Source organism: Etheostoma spectabile, chromosome 10 (assembly GCF_008692095.1).
Source record: "Etheostoma spectabile isolate EspeVRDwgs_2016 chromosome 10, UIUC_Espe_1.0, whole genome shotgun sequence".
In the NCBI taxonomy this organism is placed as follows: Eukaryota; Metazoa; Chordata; class Actinopteri; order Perciformes; family Percidae; genus Etheostoma; species Etheostoma spectabile.
This window is the reverse complement of record NC_045742.1, coordinates 10,343,940-10,369,947: the sequence shown is the minus strand read 5'-3', so window position 1 is coordinate 10,369,947 and position 26,008 is coordinate 10,343,940. Positions and strand designations below refer to the sequence as shown.

Sequence of the window (26,008 nt, the reverse complement as noted above, 5' to 3'; positions counted from 1 at the left end):
TTCATTCAATAATACCAGGGTGGGAGGGAGCAGGCAGCTTCAGGCTACTGACATTGATCTAACACAAACAAATGAACTGCATCCATATTACAGTCAAAAGGCTTTGTAAAGAAAAACTGCATCAAATACTCTGACAACAGAAAATGCAGAAGAATGAAGGGAGACAGAAAGGTGGGATGTAGTATGGAGTTCAGCATTGTCAGTGTGCACATTGTTCACCTTCACCTGAGGCTATTCACCATAGTTATTAGGGTCAAATTAGTTCCAAATCCCTGGGCTTTGGGATTTCTCAACCCACTGAACCTAATGTGCCATTTGTAGCTGCTCATCACCACCAAAGAAACATCTGTATATGATTTGTTTATTCCAGATAAATATCTCAGTAGACAGAGCAGCCACAGTCTATTCCTCAGATTCAAAGTCCCAGAGATGAAAGTCCCTAGCCCCCCCCCAGCCATTGATGGTGTTGAGCTGGAGGGGGGTATAAATGCCGCCTCAATCCAAGCAACAGTAAAATCATCCATAAGTCGCTTATCAGATCACAATGTTGTAACCAGAACTCACAAAAACAACAGGGCAGCTGCAGAATTAATCCCCCTCCCTTTGAGGCTCCGTCTGGCTCCCCATAGGCTCAGACAGGCTACAGTGGGACGGACAGTCCAGAGACAACACAGGCAGCTGGGGCTTGCTGTGACATCACATGGATGGCCTGGCCTGGCTTAGCTTAGAGAGGATCTACAGGGACAGAAACCTTTCCACTGTGTGCAACTTTATGAATGGTAAAAGGGATGGGTATATAGCAAGCAATTCAAAGATCTGAAAAGAGGAATTGCGCCTCGAGTCTTTAGTGTTGTGTCAGTGTCGTGTCTAACCTCAAACTACTGTTCCTTGTCTTCATCAACATGTACAAAATACTGCACCAGGTTCTAGTGTTACAGCCAAATTAACACAAAAGGGGTCAACATTTTTTGTTTTTAACCCTTGTGTTGTCCCTGGGTCAAACTGACCCCTTTCAAAGTGTTTTATATCAAAAATATGGATTTCTTTCACCCAAATTGTCCAAAAATAACATGGATGCTTCCATACAATGTATTTAATTTTTTGTGTGTTTCATTTAATCTTATAGCATTTGAGGTTTTTTTTTATGGTTTCAAAACAGTATCCGGACAAAACTTTGACATGTACCTATCTGAGATCCACTTAACATCCTCTGATCTTAACTATTAGTCAAAATAATTCATAATTTCTGCCTTTTTAACAAAAAAATGATGTATAGTTTGATATAAATGAGGTTTGTTGACCATGAATTCCAAGAATAAATGTAAAACCTATTATTAAACCAGCTCAGGTTTTTAAAACAAAAAAGCATCAAATGCTGGAAAAAGTGACAAATAAATCAGAAAAAGCAATAAAAACATTGGAAAAGCACAAAAAAATAATAATTTAATTTTCAATTTTGACCTGGAAGGACAAGTTCATGGTTAACGGGAAGACAACACAAGGGTTCATTTTGATTTAGGTCCCTCCCCAGCTGTTATGGAACCCACCTCAGAAGGGCTGGGGAAAAAAAATCAATTAATCCAATAGTCAACTGAAAGAAAACAAATGAACAAATATAGTAAGTCAATGAAAAAATGTAATTATACTATAACTATATCAAATAAAAAATAAAAAAATTAAAGGATTGTTAGTTACAAGAAAGTTATGAGAAATCACACAGTGAAAAATGAAGGTTTGTACCAAATGTAACAGCATTGGTGTTGATACAGTAAATTTCCCTATGTCATTTGCTGTTTACAGCGTAACGTGAGAATTAGCCACTTCTTTGTTTCGTTTTTATGACTGTAAATGCAATACCTCTGGGTTTGTCACCTTGGGCTATGGAAACTGACGAAATTTGCAAGCCCTATACCTCAGGTATCCGTTAGCATTGTTAAGAAAAGTAAGGTCGAAAACCTGTTTTGAACTGTGGTACCTCATTCTTCACCTGGGCCCTTCCTCTTCCTGTATTTGCAGGGTGTATACAAATGTACTGTAATCACTGCAAGAATACCCAACATTATTCATTGTCAGAACTAGACTAACCTGTTGAGCATGCCATTTAGAAGATTACCACACATTTTTAGTAGCTGCACAAGGCTGCATAATCTAATGGGAAAATTATATTTAAGCATGATTTCATATATCCTTCTGTAGTATTCATATATCATCCCTTAATATGCTTTTCAGCTACAGTATATTACTTATTTAATTCATTCGGTACTGTATGTGTCCTCCCTAAAGAAGAGATCACAGCAGTTTGTCCCTAAAATGTACCTGTTGAGGGTTGGTGCCCTGGAGGCTAAAAAAACACAGTTTTCTATGCTATTTATCGATAAGGGTGCAGAGTCGGGACATCTTCTATCTGTATGTGACCAAACGACACGAGGTTGCCTTTGGAAGCTAAGATGAATCACCGCTAGAGATGGGGGACACATGTAGAAAAGACGTAGAAGTGGCTCCAACTTGTCTGTGTGTTAAGATTAATTGTTTTGCTAAGATTAGGCATGTTTTCCATGCAAGGTCTCCTCTAGATGATGAAGAAAAGAGAAGACCAGGGTTTTGCTACTTATCTTTGTCAGACTCTCCGCAAGGTTTGCTGCTGTAAACTTTGTGTGACTGTTTAACTTATACTCTGCAGAGTGTAATAAAATACACCGAAAACCAACTTTCGGTTTTTGTTTCAACAAGTCTCACTTCAAAACTTTTCCTCTCCTGCTGTACAGAAAACTTCCACAACAATAGATTCTCAGTTATGCAACTAACAGGCAACAAAAGGCCACAATGGTTTGTTAAAAAAAAAAAAAAAGTTGTTGCATCACTGTTGTAAGGCCAGTTGGATTGGTTGTACCAACCGAGATGTCTCCTGTCTGACAGGTTTACAGAGACTTTCCTGAAGATGAATGATATAATTGGCTGTTTATTCAGACAATGAAAATGAGATATGTTTATAACTAGCACAGAAAAGCAGGTGACACTTACTGTGAAAGGAAAAGTAAGGATGTGGAAATCTAGGGGAAGGAATGTACACATTAAACTTTCTCAGTGGAGATCAGGAGCTCACCTCATGTTTCTTTACAAAACGTTGGTACTTTTAACAATAAAGGTTATCAGAGGTCACTGAGTTTGATAGTTTTACTTCCGTTTATTGTGAATTTTGTTAATCGTGGTTGTATGTTTTATTTTAATGTATTGTGATCTTGTACAGCTGCTACCATGGTCAGGTCTCAGGTAAAATGAAGGTAAAATAAAAAAAGGTTTTAGTTGCCTAAGCTTGAACTATTCTGGAAAAAAAACAAGCACCTATTTGTTTATAAGGCATCACTTTTATCTGAATTACTGTGTGGAGGTGTGGGGTAACAAAAGCACAACACACTCATGCGTACTACAAAATAGGAAGACAGTTAACAATGTAAAATAGCACAAACACACTAACACACTGTTTTCTAAGTCACATGGATTTTGTACATTTTAAGACTGCACAAATGTATAACGTAAGAAATAATTTACTTCCAGGTAACATGCAAAAAAAATTCTCAGGCAGTGTGGAAAGTTTAAAAGAAAAATATATTGTGTTCATACCATTACAAAGAGTATGCATATTTTATTTTGTGGGGTGAATTTTTGAGATGGTTTGAATATTGAACTTAAGAAAAGTAAAAAATTAAAAACAATTCACCAAGATTCACCAAAAAAGGCGGTAAAAGGAATGAGGATTGTTTGACTGCCACTGGGTAGATATTTGAGTTGTACATAATAGCATTGGGATGGTTAATTGTGAGTTGTATAGTGAGTTCATTGAGTTATGGAGAAGGGGTAAGACCACATAAGTGTATACTTCCTCCTATTTTTTTCCGACATGTAATATTTATCTATGCTGTTCATTTATGTTATCTATGGGCATTTGAGAGTTTGCTATATGTTTATATGTCTACTTGTGCATGTTTGGTAGGAAAACCAACAAAACTCAGTATTAGGATACAACTAATCAGATTAAAGACTCAGATCTGAAATATGGGTAAAAACATAAAGACTGAACTAATTTCTATCATATGTTCTCCAAACAATAGCTGTAATATCAAATTAGCTAAGCAATGACAACTAATCCATCCCAGAGTTGTATTGTGACGTGTTAGTAATGTGTTAGACAGAAAAGGCTGGCACCTTCATCAACTAGAACAGAGTAAGTAACATGTGCACAACACACATGCTGTACACTCTTTCCGCTCTATAGAGGAAGTAATAAAATGGACGTCATCCTTGTCCATTACTGACTCAGTCTTCAACAGCATGAATGTAATCAGACATTCATTAAAGTGATCAAAGCATTATTATTGTTCGCACAATCATCTAAAGAATATGTCTAATGTCTATGTTTGACCTATAAATGTCAAACATTATAGGATTACGGAGTAGGTGATCAGTAGGATGTAAAGAAGTAGCACAGCACCAAATTTTAAATGAAGCTACAGTTTTATATTTTACCTGCTGCGTCAACAACTATGCCTTTACGGCACATTAGTCCCAGATCACAAACGTCCACCTATTAAGACCAAGAAACTCTCAAGTGTTAAAGTGTAATCTTAACAGAGTAGTATACGGCAGTATTTACTGTAACAAAAATGCTGTACTAATGTGTGTATTTATTTGAAGCTGCACCGTGGCCTAGTTGGACAGAAAAGTTGAGATGGGAACGAGGCCATAAAATGCTCGACATCTTGAGGGTCAAGAGCAGCAAGAGTTTTATCTTCCCTGCCACTGATGTTGTTGCCTCCCTGTGGAGTGCCTGCCGACACCTTTCCATCTGACCTTGTCATCCCGCTGTGACACGATCACATTGACTATCTCTTGGCACGTGGAGGCTTGCTGCATTTTCCTGCTGCTACTGTGTGTGTGTGCGCATCACATAGACAACCACAGCCAGCACAGAAACAAGACACCAGCAAAATAAAATGATGATTGCAGATACATTTTAGGGCCTCTCAGTGTCTAATGCTGCTTTCATGAATTATTTGACGTTTGGGATCAGGAGGTGAGAACAGAGCTACTGTACATCTTATGAGCTGATTGGTGGGTTGAGGAGAATGGAAGATTTATCGCCCTACGAGCATGTTTGCAACGCAGCTTTTCAGTGGCTCGTGAATAACGTTCGATCTGAGAGACATTACTGGGGAACTCCAGCTGACCTGCAGCGCAGAGGCTCTAATAAATTCCAGAAAAATGTATAGTTTGGGGACTCTTGAACCATTCAGAACATTAACTGAAATGAGAAATGAATCTAAAAATTATTTTTGTAGCTACATAGCTAACACATTAACATAAAGATATATTGATAACAGTACTGTAAATGTGACTAGATTTGGTATAATATAGATACAATTTGAGTTTATTTCACTTTTCCCGCTGAATAAATATTCACATTTTGAAGGTGTAATAACAAGAAAGACTATCACTGTATTATATGAGGCCAGCATATTGATATTGTTGATAGCAAAGGACACAGAGCCATAATATTTTACTATTTCTCAGGCTTTACGCAGATGCTAGGTAGATAATTTATCTGTCCATAAGAACGGCAATACATTTGTAAGAGCACACGTTTTCATATTTTATAGACAAAAATATATAGTCTTTTATTATTATTAAATTGGGGGGCACCTTATGCCTTTTATTGGATAGTCAACAGAAGATAAATAAATAGAGATGGAGAATGGCCAACGCATATGAGGAAATGCAAACTTGCGTTTATGGTCAGTACCTTCAAACTCAACAGATTAAATGAAAATGAAGATAGTCGTTAGTTGCAGCCCTACATAGGACAATGCAGTTTCTTGTTAACAGGTACTCTTTGTGACGCTGTCCGCAAAGTTGTCACTCATCAGCTCATAGGTTTTCATTGTCTCAGATCAATATTACCACATACATGTGCAAACAGAATAGGTTCAGTGTCTTTATATCCGTCTCTGTGTGGACACGGGCACATGAGCATCTCCCCCTCTTCCCAATGACCTGCCACATCCACTTTGCTTTGCAGACGGAGAAGAATCATTGAGGTGAGGGAAATTGAGTATCTGAGGAAACACATATTAGCCTGGCTGCCGGTTAGTGATGATGGCAGGACATTAAGTGGAAAATAAAGGAGAGGAGATGTCCCATGCCGGCACATAGACAGGGTAGAGGGGCCTGGGGAGACTTGATATGACACACCAGTGGCCCCAGACAGGGGATTTAAGTGGCGTGTTGGGCTTTTGTGCCACATTATTATCAGCCAGTGATCCGCCAGGCACATGGGCAGCTCTCGATTCCCTTCAGAAGGGAGCACTCTATCCCCCTCCAGTCTCCCTCCCCATGCTGTTCCCACTATTCAGGCAGACCGAGGCTTAGTTGGTGTTATTGAAATGCTACGGGGGAACATCCTGCTTCACTTACACATGAAAGATAAAACCTTAAGAATGACAGAAAGGTAGACATATAATGCTTAAAGAAGAAGCAGTCTACTCTGTGTCTTTTAAAACTAGTATGTGGGTAATCAGATGCTTCCACCCGTGGTGAAATAAGCTGGCAAGTAAAGACAAGCATTTGGTCTACCGGTAGATTCATCCTCACAGGACAGTCTTACCTGCCTATCTCCACCTTTGGTGTCAATTGTGAGAGCGGATTTTGTCTGCCTGCAGATAAGCATGCAAGCAAAGACAGCAAACAGGATGCTTCTTGGCATCTGTCTAGCCTTAACCTGCATGGCTTCTGTCGATCAGCTTTCCCATCTAGACAGTGGGAAGTCGGTACTAAGCGCCTTCCTGCCTCTCAGGGAAATTTGTATTGGAAAGATCAACGTCTGAAGGTGCCTGTCTGTCATTGCAGGATCACACATTAAACATGCTGATGGCTAATGACGTCACCTGCACCCCAAGTGTCCTAGATAAGGTTATTTTGGCAACACATAAAGGCATAGACTGGCAGGGATGTCGGATGTTTCCACAACACAGTGGAGAAGAGTGACAAGGAGTGGAGCAGCACGTGGTGGGCAAGACTGGGGAGTGTGCTGCATGTAGAGCTGACGGACAGGCCGCTGATGGATTAGGTGGTAAGCCGGGCAGAGGGTTGCCCTTTCTAGCTTGAAGCCTGCCTGATGCAGTGTGGTGATTAAAAAATAAAACTGAAGGGTGGGAAGTGTAGGCTCTCATAAAAGCAGCCAAAAGAAATGTTGCAGAACAGACAGCGCAGCAGCATAGTTTGTCAACCTGGCACGGTACAGGTGGTGATTGTATTCTACATTTAGAAAGATGCCTGCAAAGAAAACATGATACTGTTTTCACTGAAGCAGCTTTATAATCTAAAAAAGGTACTGCGTGGTAGCTGGGGGTTGGGGGTGACAGCAATAGCTGCTGCATAATTCATGTGTTTGCTCTTGTGACTGCAGCAGCCACATTGGTCAACAGTTTTCTATGAAATCTAGGATTTCTGTTTTGGTGCACAGGATGGGAATCTGCTTTTTAATCACCAGCACGTAGGTCACATTTTAAAACCATGTCACAAAACTACCATCCAACACAACTACTTACAACAAGTGTGAGCAGGGTGCATCCCTGCTCACAAAAAAAGAAGCAACTCAATTTAACAGAAGAGAAATTTGGTTTACTGACATATTTGCATCTATTTTTATCTTTGAATTTGGGCAAAACCAGCAAATTTTAGTCGTCAGTTTAAATTATCAATTTAATTTTACTGATCATACATAACTGTCTCTCCTACAATGTGGGCAAAACTTTTGGTTTGTATTTGATATAACTAATTTATGAGTTAGAAACATTCTCTGAGAAACAGTCATATTAATAACTAATAAGCAATAATGGTCATTTAGGCCAATATTACTACCAATATTATTCATTACGCACCTATATATTGAATTGTCAAGCTGCCTGCCTACATACATATTCATAATATTACCTTTTCTTCAATTCTTTTCTACATTTGGTGAATCCCTTTCAGACCTGACTAATCATATAAAAGAAAAGTCTTGAATCATGGCATTTGTAATTTAGGGAGTTGACCAATTTGTTGCACCACAAAGTAAGGGTTTCACAGGTTGGTCTTAGGTTTGTGCTCCTCTGCAGCAGCATTGAGACAATCCTTCACGTTCACAAATACTGAATTTTTAAATTGAGTCGCATGTCTCTTTAAAAATGCATTTCCCACAGTCATAGCTAAGGGCCTGGCTCATGAATACTTCCTGTATGAACACACTCAGTCAACAATTAAAATATCTCATACAGTGAAGTTACTGCATTACTAGAAGTAAATGACATGGCACAACATGCATTGTAGACATTTTATTAATCGCCTTAATGAGCATCACATATTATGTATGCAAATGTCCCTTTATCCCCTTCATTTTGAGAACAATCTAGAGATATATAAAAATACAATGAAGAGAAAGTATATTCTAATTCACTTTATTAGTCTTGATTGAGATTGAGATATTAACCTGGATCTACAGTTATAAATCAAACCTAAGCAATCTCAAATCAAACCACAACATTGCCACTAGATTTAGTGTGAAGAGGAACACAAACTGCAGGAAGTACCATAAATAATAACAATTCCATATGGCATTGATCTTTGCAGATAGATTCTGCTCCAGTCCAGAGAGGTCAGAGGTCAGAGTAAGCCACAAATAAGTGATGGGAGGAATTTAAAAAGGGACCAAACCATTCAGGGCATGGCATCTGAAGCCAGTGGTAAGCCTGTATGTGCCCAGCCATAGGCGCAAACACACCATAACACCCAAATCTACTAAGCAGCTTTGGAGTCGGAGTAAAAAGATCCCCTTTTGAGCATTCACATCACTTGAGTAACGTGTATGTATCCGCATCCTCTTTCCCTGGAAAACACAACTGAGATGCAGTGGAAAGTTACTGGTGCAGTGAAGGAGTGAGGGTCCCGGCTGAATTACAATGGCTGCATTATTAGACCCACTCTACTATCGATGCCTTTGGCTGGACACTTGTTATTGCGCTGGAAGACTTGTGGCTACTTTAAATATCAACTTGCAGTATTTCGGAAAACTTGACTTGTTTTCTGAGATGATAGTACTTTTGTGGTTGGCAAGACAGCTGGGGGACGGGGACGGGGGTCCAGGTCTGGATGGGTCTGCTAGGTCAGACATTAGTTTCATTTTAAAGAAGCTTCATGTTGACTACAGACACCCACTTGATAAAGCCTTTGTGGGGGAAACCACATGTTAAATCTGCAGGTGTGGAGATGACAGCACACTGTCTCTATATTAAAATATGTTACATTAAAACTGAACGAGTTGTTTTTCTGAAGACTCCTTCAGAAAACTCTCAAGGCCCCCGGGGTTTCCTTGACCTCTTTTGAGGCACCGGTAATCACAGCTTTAGCTAGCAAGTTACTGTCCTGTAACCTAACGTCCAGGGAGGTACAACACCGGCCTACTTTCGGTAACGTTAACAAGGAAATAGCCGTGGACCTGATTTCCCCCAAAAAAATTTAACATATATAACGTAGTGAAATTGTCTTACCCTCCGCCCGGGTACGAAGATCGGACATCGTTCTCTGGACGGGCGGCATCTCTCCGCGCAGAGCCCGGGAGACGGCAGCTGTCAAGTGGCCGCGGCTTGTTAGTTCTGCTCCCTGTGGCTACTACTGCTTCTTCTCAACCGTCAAAGAATTAGAAAAAACAACAACAAAAAAAAAACGGCTAAAATTGAACAGAAGAATCTATCTCATGCGGACAGCGCTGCTGTGTGTCTACTGCCAATGAAACATACAGACGACATATAAACAACATTAAATTCCTGGTGGTAACAGAACCATGCCCAGGAGCCCACGGCTGCATGGATCCCCAAGCATCACGGTTTACACGGCGGATTTTAATGCCGATAGAAGCCTTCGGTGGACACGGATTTACCATAAACTGACGTGAGGGGGACCGTGCCGCTTCACATTATGGACCGTACCACGTTCACCCGCAGCGGGAGGGGGTGCCTAAACATAAGAACTCTCAGATGAAAGCGCAAAACTAATGAACATTTCATTTTTACGAGGATATGATAAAAACATAAAGTCCTGGATCGGCAGGATGGATAATGTATAAGGCACCGTTTTTAAAATTAAAAAAAAACTTTTTCGTTGGTGTACACGCCCACCCCCTCTGCAGTAGATGTTGTTCACAGCTTGAAGACATAACAATACACTGGGTGGGAGTTGGCTTATCACATTTTAGTCTTGTTTTTGAATAAAATATTGTTATTAATGTATAAATAGTTATTGCAATGTCAGGAAATAACAACCTCCACAACTTAACGAACTAACGTATATTGATATATGCTCAAACATTAAAATTTAATGCATTAGAAATATACAATATATCTATATTGATAATGCTTTTGCTAAATATCAAAAAACACAGAAAACTTTATCTTGCAATGTATTATTAGATATACGCCACAACACACTACATATTGCTGTATGTTCAATTTTTGTTTAATTATAATTATAAAATATGGAAATTATATGACAAAATTCATTAAAAATCAGTCCAGGGTGCTCTGGAAGTTCAGCCAGATATTTGAAGGTGCTCTCTGGTTGCAAATTCAATTGCCAAACACCATAGGCAATTGTGGGTTTAGAAGGCACTCTTCTTCAAAATTACTTTAAAAAAACTTTATTTTACTGGCTATTTCATAATAGAAAATGTAAAAGACATAGGGAGAAGCAACGCATCATCTGCATTTGTTTAATATACTTCATCATGATATACAGAATTTGAAGGTGGCCATGACCACCACACAGGTGTGTTCCCATCTGCAGATGGAGAAGGGGTCATCCAAGCAACATCAGTAGCAAGTGTCAGGTAGGTTTAAATACCTGTTAACAAATGTTATAAATATATACAGTATTTTTATTGCTGATCATGAAATCCCTTATATTGAAAAGCAGAATGCAGAAAGCAGAATTTGCAAGCCAATTTGTGCTTTCAACAGTACGGGCAGGGAGGTCAAAGCTATATTTACCGCTTTGTGCACTCACATGTGGCAGAGGGATCCATATTTGGTTGTTATACTTTACATTTGTTTTACCTTTAAGTTCTTTCTTGATCAAGAAGGCGTCTTACCATTTAACCCCTATCATCATCAAAGACTTTATTTAATCAAATTAAAAAAACACTAACAAATATAGTCCAATGAATAACATTTCAAATCATTTTAAACAGGCATAAATGCGGCTGAAATAGGTGCATCCCAAATTTTTCAACCTTAAAATTTTAATCTAAAATTATAGTCATCATGGCCTTTCGAAAAAAAACGTTTGTCCCTAAAGGCATTTTTTCCCCCTTACATTACTTTTAGTTAAATACTTTAAGTAGTTTTGAAACCAGGACTTTAACACTTTTACTTGAGTATAAAGCTTGAGTTGATACCCAGTATCTATACTTCTACCTGAGTGTTGAATGAGAATACTTGTGACACCTCGGCTAATTGTCTTGCATGTATTCTTGCTGCACCACAAATTGCACCTCGGGGACAATATCAATAAAGTTAAATTTGAAGTGAGAGAAGTAGGAGGAAGAACAAGACTCTGGATGGACAGGAGGATTGGCTCAAAGTTAGTTCACATAGATTCCTTTTTTAAAGAGGAAAACACTGTTACAATGTATGATATGCAGCTGATAAAAGCTTGCATACTTTAATCTTTAAGGCCTCAAAAAGGACCTGTACCTTCAAAAGTACATGTACAAAATAAAACTATCAATTAAAAACACAGTCACAGTATGAAGTACCAACAAAATTAAAACAATCAACCATCCAAGTATCACCTGACTTTTTCCTAACTCTGAATACTGGACTGTGTTAAGATGCTGTTAGTTTTATCTTTTATTCTTCTTCTTCTATGGTCAGATAATATTCAAGGATGAAATAAGGAGTAATGCCAAGCTTCTATGAAGGACCTCTTTTTTTATTCACTATTAGACTAATGAATCCAATAATCAATCTTATCCATAAAACAGAGGTTCAAGTAACGGAAAAACTAAACTAATAAACCTGTCAAAGATAACATCCTGGACAGCTACTGACCACAACAATGGAATCAAGCAGTTGTAAGTAGACACTAGTATCAGTCATCCATGTTACTATGTGATTATTGTCTCAAGAAAAGCTCATCAGAGGATATAATCCAGGTGCATTGTTTCCTTTATATCCCTCAGCAGTGTGTCACTATCCTGTCATGAATCTGATCGAACCGAGACCCTTAGTAACCATAAATATGACCCATAAATAGGAACAAACATGCAAATACAAAGAAGAAAGCAGCAACAATGCCGTCTCTGCTGAGACAGCCTGGCTGTACAGTAAATCAAAGTCTCATTCTCACTGCAGTTAAAATGCAACTCACACCAGAGACGCCATTTGTACAGCAGCAGCACCACTGCAGTTCCCTGGGAGAACTGCAGTGTTACAGACACAAGTTGGCTGATGTGTGTATTTTTCTGGCAGTATTTTCATAATGCATTGTCCTGCTTATGTGCATATATTTTTACAGAGAGATTCCTTTTTTATTGCTGCCACTGCATGTTTTCACAGTTTAACACTCTTCTTTAGGAGTGATTTAGGCTACTGTTTTGATCAAATGTCTTTACTGTTGTTGGGATTAAGGGAAGATATGATACTGCTTCTTTGTGTGTAAACAGTGCAAATGCTGGAAGGCATATCTGTGTGCACATTTCTTTGAACAAAAATAATCAGTATCTTAAGATTTTGGTTTTCCTCCCTGTTTTTTTTTTTATCATAAATGCAACAGTAAAGTCCTCTCCTCACCAGCCCAAAAACAATCCCCCCCCCCCCAAAAAAAAAACACAGAGCGATTGTGTTACATAGGAACTCAAGATTCACTCCATCCTAAAATAAGAAACGAACACCTGAACATCGACGCCTCCTCCTGTGCCTGCTAGAGACACATCTCTCCCAAAGATTTCCTTTCTTTCCCCCACTCCACCTAATTCAACATCAGCTTGCCACCACAGGGATTTGGCTCATGTAGCTCCCATGGTTGCTAAGCAACAGTGACAAGAAGCCTGCCTTTTCGATTATGTGTGTGTGTGCGTGTGCGCGTTTGCGTTTGTGTGCGTGTGTGTGTGTGTGTGTGTGTGTGTGTGTGTGTGGATTTTGTGTTTTACAGCAGATTCAGTCCAAACAATGACTCATTCAACCAGCCGTAACAATTTCTACCACTATCAAAATCTGTGTCAATTACAAACAGTGTTTTTCTTTCAGTTCATTTTTTTTTAGCTTCATCGGAGTGACCTAAAAAGATTTCATTGACAGTCCCTCCAAACGCCTTTGTTCTTTAAAATCGATTGCAGTGCAAATATACATTTCAAATAGGCCGTTGAAAAATTGCACATAAAAGATCCAGCACACTATATAATAAAGCCAAGAAAAGTAAAATATAGATATATTTGATTTAGATCAGACCCAGAAATGCATTTTTAAGCTTTTTATGTATTGAAAATTAAATTTAAATGAAATTCCTCAATTTACTTAGGAGGAGTTCAAAGGATACATTCTGATCAATGTAGTGAATTTTAGCTTTTTGTTTTTTTTTGGTGTGCGTTTTTTCAGCCCCGGATGCATTGTTTGAAGGCTCTAGCGTTGGTCAGTCGGTCACCAATTTGGTCCCCACTGAGATGTCTCAACAACTATTGGATGAATGGATGGATTGCCATGCAATTTTGTACAGACATTCATGTGTCCCACTGAATAAATTGCAGTAAATTGGCAACAAATGTGCAGAAATAGAAAGCAGGATGTATCTCCACATTGCCTTGTGATTTCATAATCAAAAGGGCTCAGTAACTATCTAACTGTAATGAGTTTGCAGTGTCCTTCAGCGATAGCAAACAAAGGTCTGGCTGTATAACCAGCCTGGAAATGATGATGTTTGTAAGCCCTGTCTGGGATCTCTTTGTCTCTGCAGCAAAATACATTGAGCCACTTTGCTGCTTTTGAAAGAAGAAATAGTAAGGCAAGAGGTAATGCAGCTTAAATACTGCAACAAGCTTTACCAGATCCTATCCCAGATGCTTTTAAAGGGGTGTCCAGTTGACTATAGAAGATGAAGTACCGACTGTGTCCCTTACTGATATCTGCTATTGTGAAACTTCTCCAAAATGTAAGCTTGATGCTCTAGAGCTCAACAATTCAGCATTCATTCTTTTTAAAAGTAAAATCCTTATAAAAACAGCTTGATTCATACATTCCTTGTATATTATGGACACATTCATTTGGCTTTCATGCTCCCAACAGCAGTGACAGAACTTAAGCTATAAAAAATGAAGATAGGATGACAACATCTCTCATTTTTAGTGCTTTTAGACTCAAGAATGGCTTTGATATTCTCTCAGAATAAAACATAAATGTATTCACCACACCTGTGGCCGTAAACCCTTTAAAGTTCAGTTTGTAAATCTGTAGCCTGGAAATTTTGTCTCAATCTCATCAGGACACATTAATCCTGCTCCTTCTCCCTTGGGTTCACTAAATCGTTATTGATTTTATCATTAATCATTCATCCTTCTCTAAAGACTGATTAAACCAAGCTGGTGAATGCAGCCTTCGGGTTTGCAGCTGCATCCTTCATTCCTTTGCCTACAGCTCTTGAGGGAACCATTGGGCAGCAGTGACATTTAACTGTAACTGTGATTGAATTGCACCCTGCCCCCTTGTGGATGTTGGTCTGTAGTCAGGGAGAGGTGGTTTGATGTCCAACTAACCACAAATGTTGAGTCACTGCAGAGTCGTTTCCCCTAAACCATGTTCACAAGTTGATTAATGTGTGCAGATCTTGTCAAACCTGCTCAAAGACACATTCCATAGTCTATAAGAGGTAAAAGTTGGATTAAATACCATTTTCTCTCAAGCCCTGGATGTGGATCAGTCTTATTCGTATCCAAAATGTACTGCAAATCAGTCAACTTCATGAAGTCAACATAAAATCCTGCTGGTATTTCATGAATACATATGTATATTCAATCTGCACAAAATGAAAATCATTCATCACCCTGCACTGTTTGACTCCTTCCACTCAGTCACAGCCGAACCAGCGAACAGCAGTGAAATTTAAGCACGCTAAAGTATTCCTCTTTTCAAATGGCTTTTTTAATAGCAGTTGAGGTGACTGGCAAGGCTACATTAGGAGTGACTGTTGAGGAGGGCTGAGAGATAAGCTCTTCAGGTTGAAAAGACTATCACCATCTCAGTGGTCTCTGGACTAAATGTGCCAAAATGAGATAAAATGGCTGCTTGACTCAACATGGCGTGGGTGTGTTTCACTGAACTCTAGATAAGCATTTCCTTTTACACATGAAGCTAAATGGTAAACTTGTTTTCCCATATGTTTTATCTTAATTCATCAGCTGCAATGTCACTGTAGTTGTACCAACTTAAACTCTTATTCTGGAATAAAACAGTTGAAAAGGGTTTTTTAACTGATTCTGAAAGTTATATTCTATGGGGAGGGATGATTGAGAAACTGCTTCTCCATGATATGAAAAAACACTAATTAAAATGAAAATCATGTAAAAACCATGACTGATTTATTCCAATTATAAGGCAGAGTAACATAAGCAGCTTTATCCAGACACGGACTGCCAAATTCAAAATGTAGGATCTCTATCCCACCCAGCACCTGTAAAATAATATGCTGTTGAAACCTTGAGCATTTTCATGCACAAAATGTATTATTTCCCTAACCAGTGGACTGTTTTTTTATTTTGTTAACCTTTCTTTATTCAGGGAAGTCTCTCTTTGGCAGGAACACCCTGATCACATTCACACAGTTCCACATTCAAACCTGGAAGCTGCCTAGTACAACCAGTCTGATCTGCTGGCCACTGAGCAGCTCCCCTGGAGCGGCTTTGAGGTTAAGAACCTTATGATTGAACCGACAACCTCCGGTCACAAGCTCTCTTCTCTAACCTTTAGGCGACCACTGCCTTTTATCGGCTGGCAATACAGAAACAGTACCATTCATGTTATATTAAAACTCTGCACTGAGACGAAAATTGCTTTGCAGCTTTTAAACCAGCATGACCCACTTGCACTTGGCAAGGCCCACCTATATGCATTGACACTAATGTAAAAATAAAGAGTTTATATACTAAAAAAGGTAAAAGAAAATGCTGTAACACTGTTAGAAGACATATTTTGACCAAAAAAATCTTAACTTAAGATCCACTTTTTAGCGTTTTATGTAACTTTCCAGGTTTATTTTAGCCTGGAAATCCAGACCCAAATTCAAAAGATTAAAGCTAACTGGCTGAGCAAATCCAAATTGTGCTCTCGCAAGAACTCTGAATTTCCAGGGTAGGTTTGTCTGACAATAAACGCAGTAAAACACACGTCAATATCAGCAAAGCCTCTGCAAAGTGGAGAGACAATGTTGCTAATAGTTTAGCCTTTTGTCTTGTGAATTTTTTAATGGGTCCCCACAAGGATGCATAAACATGCACTATACATGCCTGCCGGTGGTTTCACACTAATCCCCTTATCTACAGGTGGCAGTGATGCACCAAGAAAAACAGAAATGCACAGGTAAACGCAATGAAAAGAAGGGCTGCTACTATGTCCACACGGAATTCATGTACTAAAATCCAGGTTCCAAAGGGTTTGAAGATTGTGCTTTGCAAATGTTTTCTGAGGAAGTAAATGTATTCAACATGTTTGTTTGACCTCAAGGATACACATAATACACAACGCACGGTGTTACTTGTATCATAAGCAAACAACCAAACAACTCAATCAGCAGTTGTAAGTCAAATGTTGCTAAATTCCACAGAAGGTCCACAGAAATGCATTGCATCAATTTCCTCAGATAAAACAGAACAGAAATCCCTCATGCCTCAAACTGCTCTAACTTGGGCAGGAATATGTGTGTTTATTAAGGACCCTCATCATTCACAGTAAGAGGATGATTGGGAAAATTAGGTTTTCAGGGCTTTTGAAGACAGGAGGCCGTTTAAGATCACAAAATTTAAAAGAAGACAAAACATCTCAATAAAATTAAGACGAGATTTAAAAAATAAAAGTGATCAAGTCACCCTCAACTCCTCAGGCTGTAATTTCAAAGTCTAGACACCCAAATGGCGTCTAGCATTGGCTATTAGCAGCAACAACGTACAACGAGCCATATTGTAAAAGCTGTCGTGATTGTCTTATAATAAAAGAGAGTCTAAAGGAGAGTTAGGGTCACTTTGGATCAAGAAGACTTGGAACCAGAGCCGTTTTTACTACAGTCTTAAGATGTCACTACATCTTAGTTTGACACATTAGACTTTCCCAGATGGAGTTTATCTAATAATCAACACAATATGAACATGAACAGGTGATGATATGCTGTGTGTGTGTGTGTGTGTGTGTGTGTGTGTGTGTGTGTGTGTGTGTGTGTGTGTGTGTGTGTAGCTCGTACCTCAGAAGCCAAACTGTAGCACTCAAACAGAGTGGTGCTGTCAACGCAATAAGCTGACGTGTCACATCTCCAGGGAGCTGCTTCATCACCTGTGACACAAAAAAAACTGGCCCAGGTGTCTCTGTGGACAAGTTGCTGAATTGTGTCACTGTGTCATATTATATGGTCCGGTCCTCTTCTGCTCTGGGAGGACGCCCAGTGATCACCTGCACTCCCACTTTAGCTGTAACACAGTAAGCAGTCAAGAACTACCCGCATCATGCATTCATGTGTCTGGGTGATGATGTCACACTACATTATTACTTTAGTACTTTACTTTACTGTACATAGTCAACGATAATAAAGACGTCACAATATAAAAAAGTTCTAGTATTTTACTAAAATTGGAGAACAAAGTTTTCAGAACAAATGAAGATCCTGCAGAAACTTAATTTAAGTTGGCCCACTTACATAAATTTGTAACAAATTTGTAAAAACAGTTAGGTTTCATATCCTCTTACTAGCACTACCTCACTGGTTTATTGTTCATTCTGTAAATTTGTTTATCATTATATGTAGCCTAGGCCTATCTATAGCCTACACACGTTTGCTACTCTGTCCTATTTGGATAGATGCTAAAATGCATCATATCATACTGTTACTATGTGTAAAGACAATAAATCTAGATTTTTCCCAATTTGTTCAAGTTTCAAATGTAAGTTTATTTGTCATTTCCACTGTAACAAATTCAGTTAAAATGTATGAACCTGTCGAACATTTAAGAATACATAGATACACAAAGCACTGCTGAGGCTGATGGGGATGTTGTTCATTTTGTGGGTGTTTGGTCACAAGATAAGAGTCAAGGGATGAACAAAGTGATTAGGGTTCATAGTCTGAGAACCATTAATGTCTGTGTTACATTTCACGGCGATCCATCATACAGTTGTTTACAGTCTAAACAAAAAGGGCCGACGGTGTGTTGAGTAGGTGTAGCCTATTGTCTTCAGCAGTCACACACTACAATCATTTTTGTTTTGAAAAGAGGCGATATACCCAGCTGTATTATGATAAAATGTAACTGATGCAGAAGCTGTTTTTGCCTCACTGTCAGTTGTCATTTTATCCCAAGAGGGAGAAATGTTTGTTTGATTTACATACATGAAGTTAGGCCATTAAAAGTCTTCTGTTAAAGCTTAGGTGAAAACAGTGTAAACTGTGATGAATAATTCAAAGACAACGATCATTTTACTTGAGATTAGCTTGGTTAGGTTACCATGGCAGAGATGCATGTATTATTTACTGGCGGTGTGAGTCGGACTGTAAGACAGCTTACAGGCTCTCAGTCATTTTTAGATCTGTTCAAATGGCGAGGATTAAACGTGGTAGTAATCCACGAGGAACAAACTTGTTTATCTGAGCTGAGTGTCCACGTCCGAATGAGAAGCGAGGAGCTACACTGCAATGTTGTGGACCATGTAATGTGTCAGGGGCTTTGCAATGGAGGGGACAACGCTGATGGCTGGACAGGAGAAGCCACAGAAGCGGGTGAGGTTCCGTGTGGCTTCGGGGAACAGCGGCCGGGTGCTGAAGGAGATTTTCAAGGATGAGGGGCCTTCAGACTCACTGGATTCAGACTGCACTAGCAGTTCGGATGCAGAACGGGCCAGCACCCCCTCTACAAGTGGAGATGGACACCTGTATGGATACCTGGGCTCAGAGCTGGACGACAGCGAGTGTGAGCCTGACAATCTGCTCATGTACGCAGGGGCCACCAAGGACTGGATGTTCACCACCAAGAGGGTCAACATACTCAGTAAAAATGGCACTGTGAGAGGGGTCAAGCACAAAGTCAGCGCAGGTCAGACGCTGTTTGAAAACCTTCCCAATTCCAACAGTGTAAGTGAATCTCTCAGGGCCTGGTTTCATTTTTATTTTTAAATACAATCTACGTATTACCAACACCAGTACCCATCATTGTCGCCTACGTCCTCAAGTCTAGTTACAGGTAGGAGCATGAAGGTGTGTGACTGGGATAAAAGCTCACGATAGAGGACAAGGTCACAGTGCAATTAAAGATTAATGATGCATTTCGTTGAGTGTTTCGAAAAAAACTAATCAGGTTAATGAATTCTGTAAGAAGCAGTAAGAAGTGTTCATTAGTCTGAGGTAACTCTTTGGCTCGTGTGCTGATGCAAATGTGATGTAGAGGGTCATATCAAAGAGGCCACTTCTCAGCAAATTGGTATTAGGTGCACAAACAGTGTCACTGTAGACTCCATAAAACTGGTCATCATGACTATATTTATTTTAAGGTAAAGTTTAAATGCATGTCACAATCTGATCTTATCCTAAAGGAAGGTTCTGGTGTTTTTGCATGTTTTAGAAACGTTACAATCACGTCCATGTTACATCATCAACACCAATATTTTACAGCATGCCATAACTTCTCATGTTTTTGAATGTTGTTGACTCACTTGTTTGAACATGAACATGTAGCTTTATTTATTTAAATAATATACATGCTAATGATGTGCAGACTTTGCTGCTCCATCTATACTTTCACCTGCAATTAGTAGTCTCCATTCAGTTTCCAAACTTTGTTGAAATGAATGATTACCAAAGGCGGCATTGAAGGGAGAATAAGCACTTTTAAAAGTAAAAGAAAACTCTATTGTATACTTGGAAATTGTTGAAATAATACCTAACTAACCGCAAGTCCCTTCAGAGAGTGGTTTGTTTGGCTGAACATGCAACACTAGGTGCCCTACCCTGCCTAAAGGATATTTACACTGGGAAAAGAAAAAGGGAAATCATAAAGATCCAAACCAGCCAGGTGACAGCCTCATCTCCATGTTGAGGTCGGATTGGAGGTACCGGATACACCAGGCCCTCAGGCCATAGGATCCTAAATGAGGACGCTGCCTAAGACTCAAACACATGGCCTGGGAGAGGATTAGTTAACATGTTTAGGATCCGTACTTCACCTCGAAAAACTGTACATCATTTGAAAGCCTCACAATTCTGACAATGTAAAGCATTTCAAGATCCCAGTATGACTGAGACAGCAGCTGCTTGATTTGAAACAGGACTGGATCAGGGGGTGACAGTAGTTCAGTCTGTAGGGAGTTGGGTTGTGAATCAGAGGGTTGCTGGTTCAAGTCCACATACAGACCAAAGGTGATGGACTGGTAGCTGGAGAAGGGACCATGTCCTGGCAAGGTGCTCTTGAGTAAGGCACCAAACCCACGACTGCCTTTCAATGGGCAGCTCTCACACTGACATCTTACTATTTAGTGCATATATGGGTACTGAGCATGCGTGTGTAATAACAACACTGTGTAAATTGTAATTGTCGCATGCACATAAATGTGTTCCCGGGGACCAACTCTAGCCTTGATCAAAGGCGCTGACGGCAAAAACCTAGTACGTGTTTTTTGATGGTGGGGGAAACTGGAGCACCCAGAGGAAACCCAATCAAACATGGGGAGAACATACAGACTCCACAGAAAGGCCAGGAACAACCTGGATTCAAACCCAAAACCTTCATACTTCAAAGTCACAGTGCCAACCATTGGGCCACAATGGTGCTCAAAAAAATGTAATCGTGTAACTACAATTAGGATTTCTTTTTCTCCCTCCTAGATGGAGTTATTGCTTGAATTTGGGCGGATAGTGATCTACACTACGAGTTTCCGTGTGGTGAGGACAACCTTTGAGCGCTGCGAGCTGGTCCGGAAGATCTTCCAGAATCACAGGGTGAAGTTTGTGGAGAGGAACATCGCCCTGGACATCGAGTATGGGAAGGAGTTGGAGGAGCGGTGCAAACGTGTGGGAGAATCTCCTTCCTTACCAGTCGTGTTCATTGACGGACACTACCTTGGGGTCAGGTCTTAATCTTATAATAGAACAGGACACACTTTGTTGTCCCCGAGGGGCAATTTGTCTTGGGCATAGTGCTACAATCTGTTGCTTCACAACATCAGTCTTGTATAAAGTACTTGAAAACCATACTTGAGTGAAAGTACAAGTATCTTAACAGAAAATGACTTTGGTAGAATTACTTGAGTAAAAGTCTTAAAGTAGTTTATATTTACTGTACTTGAGTATTAAAAGTTATTTTCTGATATTAAATGTAGGCTACCGTACTTTATTATTAGAAGTAACAAAAAAAACTGCATTGTGGCTTCATTATAGTCAAGCATCATATTCAAGGTTTCCACTCCTTCCTATACATTTAAAGTCAATGTCTGACATTAAAAAAGAAGAAAAAACAATTAAGATTATTTCACTCCAACGTACATAAACATTTCTTGCAGTAATGAGTAACAAAGATGCTAAGGGGACATGTAGTGGACTAGAAGTGAAAGTTTTCAGAATTATTAATAAGAAGTAAAGTACAGACACTTGGAAATTCTACTTAAGTACAGTGACTAAGTATTTGTACTTTATTACATTACAACACTTCACAACACAAACACGTAACAGAAAAAGACATTCTTAAATCAACATCAAATCCACATAAGATCAACATAAGACATCTTAGAACACAGAGGAAGGACACAGGACTGTGCAGACAACACAACATTATAAAAAGTAACGGTAATAGCTAAAGTGCAAAGTCCACAAAGTTCTGTTGTATTTATTGCATCTCTTGCTCCTTTCTGACCTCTGATACCAAAATCTTGTACGTGCACACACTGAGTTCATTAAATATTGAATTATGTTTTGCAGGGTGCTGAGAAAATACTAGGCATGAATGAATCAGGGGAGCTTCAAGATCTTCTGACAAAAATAGAGGTTGGTTTTCAGCGTTTGCATTGGAAATCTCATTCTGAATAATTGATGGTGGTCAAATAGATGAATTTCCTGTGACTAAAGTTGAGTCAACCAGTTGTTATGACACATGATGTTTAATTAACCATGTGTTTCATGTGTAGCACATATCATATCAAAGCATGAGGTAATTATAAAGTCATAATAAATTAACGCTTTGTCTTTGCCCAAAGTCACTGAGATGAACTCATTTCCCCTCACCAGTTGTGTCGTCAATAAAACATGAGCAAACTGCAATGTGAAAGAGGCATGCACATCAATAAATGACAATCAATAATTGAGGATGTGTTATTGATTTGGCCTCCAACTCATTTGTTCTAACACACCAACGCAGAGCACATTACTTGGCGGTTGGCTAAAAACTGAGATGGTGTAAACTATTTCTGTTTCTCACTGAGATGCAGACATGTCTGACACACAAGCACTGGTTGTAATTTGGAGCCAACAAGAGTCTTCATAAGCGAATACAAAGCTGTGTTGACAATGACATTTAAGTCATGCCTTCCAGTCACTGCAGGCTATTGGTAGAAAGAGCATGCATCTCTGAAAGGTCATGCATACATTGATCAACCCAGAACTGGCCTGCAACATGGCTTTATTGTGTGTTTATATCTGCACAGTTATGGACCAACCAAATCTGAAGTTTGGATAGGAAGTTGCAATTAAAGCAATAGTTAGACATTTTGGGAAATACACTTTTTTGATCTTGTTATCTAACTCTCACAAAAAAAGCACATAAGAGTATTTCCCAAAATGTCAGACTATTCAGACTATTTTTAGATTTAATTCAGTTATTTGCACCACATTTTGCTTGTTTAAAATGTTGTATCTCTATAAATGTGGGCTTTGGGAAGACAAAGAAACCCAGTCCTGTTTTGCTGAAGGAATGTAGAGAATTTAGCTGTCAATATTAATCGTTGGATACCTTATCTGGAATGTAAATATGCATCTATCCATTTTTCTAGAGGGTACAGCAGCCCCAGACGTGCCAGACCTGCGGGGGCTTTGCCTTCATCCCGTGCCCAATGTGCCATGGCAGCAAGATGTCCGTGTTTCGCAACTGCTTCACGGATTCCTTCAAAGCCCTCAAGTGCACTTCCTGCAATGAGAACGGCCTGCAGCCCTGTGGGAGCTGCAGCCACTGAGGATGTTAAGTGCCTGACCCAACATCCTAATTCTGTCTCTGGGACTTTTGGCAGGACGTTCAACTGGACTGTACCACAGGCAGCAAAATGAAACACATCAGGACTCTTCCATGGCCATTGTTACTAAAGAGAAAACACATTTGTAATAAAATCTGTGAATTTGTGGATCTGCGGTTTATGTTCATCTCTATGTAGAACAACATAACAATTAAGGCAAATAACAGCAGGCTTCTCCCTTTAGCCTGTTCAAAACTCATTGAAAAGTTTCTGTCTAAGTCTGTAAATACTTGTGTCCACCAAGGAGCCATGAACTAGTTTCACCTGTGGAAAACTTAAGCGTGTTATTTAATTAGTGATGAGGCCCTGTCATTTAAAATGCTCTCATTACTAATCCCATATCAGACAGAGTTTAGACACGAGACAGAGAGGGAAAGTTGAAGGGCTCCATCTGCAGCCAGTAGAGGGCATGGAACCTGACCTCTGTTCACACATCATTCAAACCTCATGTAAAACTTTAAGGTGCACTATGAGTTCCTGTACGGTTTCAGCAGAATTTTTATTTTTTGTCTCAAATTAGGCAAAGTAGGCATCTTTCCTTGATCCGCTGGACGCCCGCTCTCTGAACACACTGTGAAAAAGCCCGGTCTCGGGAGACAACACAGGGGTTGTAAACGTCAAACACACACTAGAAGCACGGGATAGGCACCATAACACAACAAAACACGTTCCAGCCAATCACCGACAAGATGGTTGGAGGAGGGAGTGGGGGTTAGTGACAGTTAGTCATGACAATTACGGAAACATGGGCGGAAGTGACCATGCAGGAACTCATAGTGCACCTTTAATAAATGCAAGATTAGTTTTAGCTAGGTGTATCTAATAAACTGGTCACTGAGTGTTAATAGGCAAGTGTGAAGACAGATTTAAATCCAAGTAAATCAAGGGAATCAAACAGATGTAAACCTTTTTATTAGTACATTCATTTCATAGTTCTACATTAGAGATGAAACGATTAGTCAATTGAAAGAAAAAGAATCGAGAACTATTTTGATAATCGATTAATTGTTTTTGTCAATTTTTAAGCCAAAATGCCCCCGTTTTAGCTTGTCATTTGTGAGAATTTGCTGATTTTCTTTGTCTCTCCTTGGTGACAGTAAACCGAATATCTCCAACTGTTGGTTGGACTAAATGAAAACATTTTAGGATGTCTCATTCAACTTTAGGAATATGTAATTGTGATTTCTTTTTTAGTAATCAATGATTAAAATAATCATTGGTTGCACTCTACAGACTTGCATACAATACAGTACAAACATATTCCCCAAACAATGCCCTATAAGCAGTTATGCCTCTCACGTTTAAATCTGTGTTGTCGTGCAGCAGACAGAATATTATAATGCTTAAAATAGTCTTATACGATTCGGGGAAATACCTTCCGAACAGACTCTTGTGAAGATTTTCATCAGAAAATGGGGATGATTAGCCCTGTGGGACTCCAATGCAATGGAAATACAGAAGCAGCACAATGCAATGTGACTAACTGTTTCAATTATGTACTGGCTGCAAAGGGATTTTGGTTTGCATTGAATAATTCAACCCCCTTAGAACTTAATGTGCTCCAGTTTTTTTCAACCCTAAAAAATAAATGCATCTCAGTTTTTGACGACATGAGCATGCACATTAAAAGACAAGTCAGTCTACTGCCAACAATCCTCGCATGCAATAATCGCCATTTAGTGTTTTTTAACGGATGATGTCATTTGTTGGCCGCCATCCAAAGGGTCAAAGAAACGCAGCGCCCGAGCAGCTCAGCTCTCTATGCTGTCATAGCCCTGTACAATGCTGCTTGAACATGATTAGACAAGGCAGCACTGTAAAGAGGCTAAAAGCGTAGAGCAGTGTGATGGTGGCGATGACCATCCGCCATGAGGACCTTTGCTACCATCACCACCTGGGTTGTTCTCGTTGCTCCAGCACCTGGGATTGAAACAGCAACCAAATCGATTATTTAAAAGAAAAAGACGCACACAAAAGCAACAAAAAAAAAATAGTTAATGAGGTTTTTCTGCTTGGGTAATGGGAGATGATTACATTGCTGGACAAAATCTCGTTTCTTTAATTCATTTCCGCGGCGAAGAGTAATGGGGTTTGGGATTTTGTAACCGCAGGCTTGTGGTGATGGAGGGGAGGACGTTGCCTAAAAAATAAGAGACCCCAAATGTGCGGGTTTACTGCGCCCCCATCTGTGGGCTGCTGGAGACGAACATACTGGAGAAAAAAAATCGGGATGCATCGAATATTATTACAAAACAAAACAGCTACATTTTCTTTAAATCCGCTCGCAAAATGAACAAATTAATGATACTGAAAGTGACAATGTGATGTGCAGAAGGATTTGAGATGTGTTTGGTGATCTCCGAACGTTACAGGCGCGTCTCGACGCATGTTTCCTTTATAATAATGAGCCAAATCAGCCTGACGATCAGCTTCTTCTTTTTGAATCAACGTGCACTAAGCGACCC

At 39.4% G+C, this 26,008-nt stretch overlaps 2 protein-coding genes across 2 annotated transcripts in view; one reads left to right on the top strand and one right to left on the bottom strand.

Annotated features, from left to right (window-relative positions):
- atp8a1 (ATPase phospholipid transporting 8A1) overlaps window positions 1–9,983 on the bottom strand; it is a 107,831-nt gene extending 97,848 nt beyond the window's left edge. The window contains 1 exon segment of the mRNA XM_032528693.1: window positions 9,582–9,983. Within this exon segment, the coding sequence (XP_032384584.1) occupies window positions 9,582–9,630 (49 nt within the window). The 5' untranslated portion in view covers window positions 9,631–9,983.
- An 8,865-nt stretch (window positions 9,984–18,848) lies between these two features.
- On the top strand, window positions 18,849–23,653 carry grxcr1a (glutaredoxin and cysteine rich domain containing 1 a). Its single transcript, XM_032528049.1, has 4 exons — window positions 18,849–19,404; window positions 21,151–21,390; window positions 22,240–22,305; window positions 23,307–23,653. Exons 1-4 carry the CDS (start codon window positions 19,006–19,008, stop codon window positions 23,484–23,486), a joined length of 885 nt encoding a protein of 294 aa, XP_032383940.1. The 5' UTR covers window positions 18,849–19,005; the 3' UTR covers window positions 23,487–23,653.
- The last annotated feature ends 2,355 nt before the right edge of the window (window positions 23,654–26,008 follow it).

Coding starts and splice junctions, on each gene's coding strand:
- grxcr1a (XM_032528049.1), top strand. CDS start 19,006: ATGGAGGGGACAACGCTGATGGCTGGACAGGAGAAGCCACAGAAGCGG. Junction 19,405..21,150: donor ACCTTCCCAATTCCAACAGT/GTAAGTGAATCT, acceptor TCTCCCTCCTAG/ATGGAGTTATTGCTTGAATT. Junction 21,391..22,239: donor TTGACGGACACTACCTTGGG/GTCAGGTCTTAA, acceptor TATGTTTTGCAG/GGTGCTGAGAAAATACTAGG.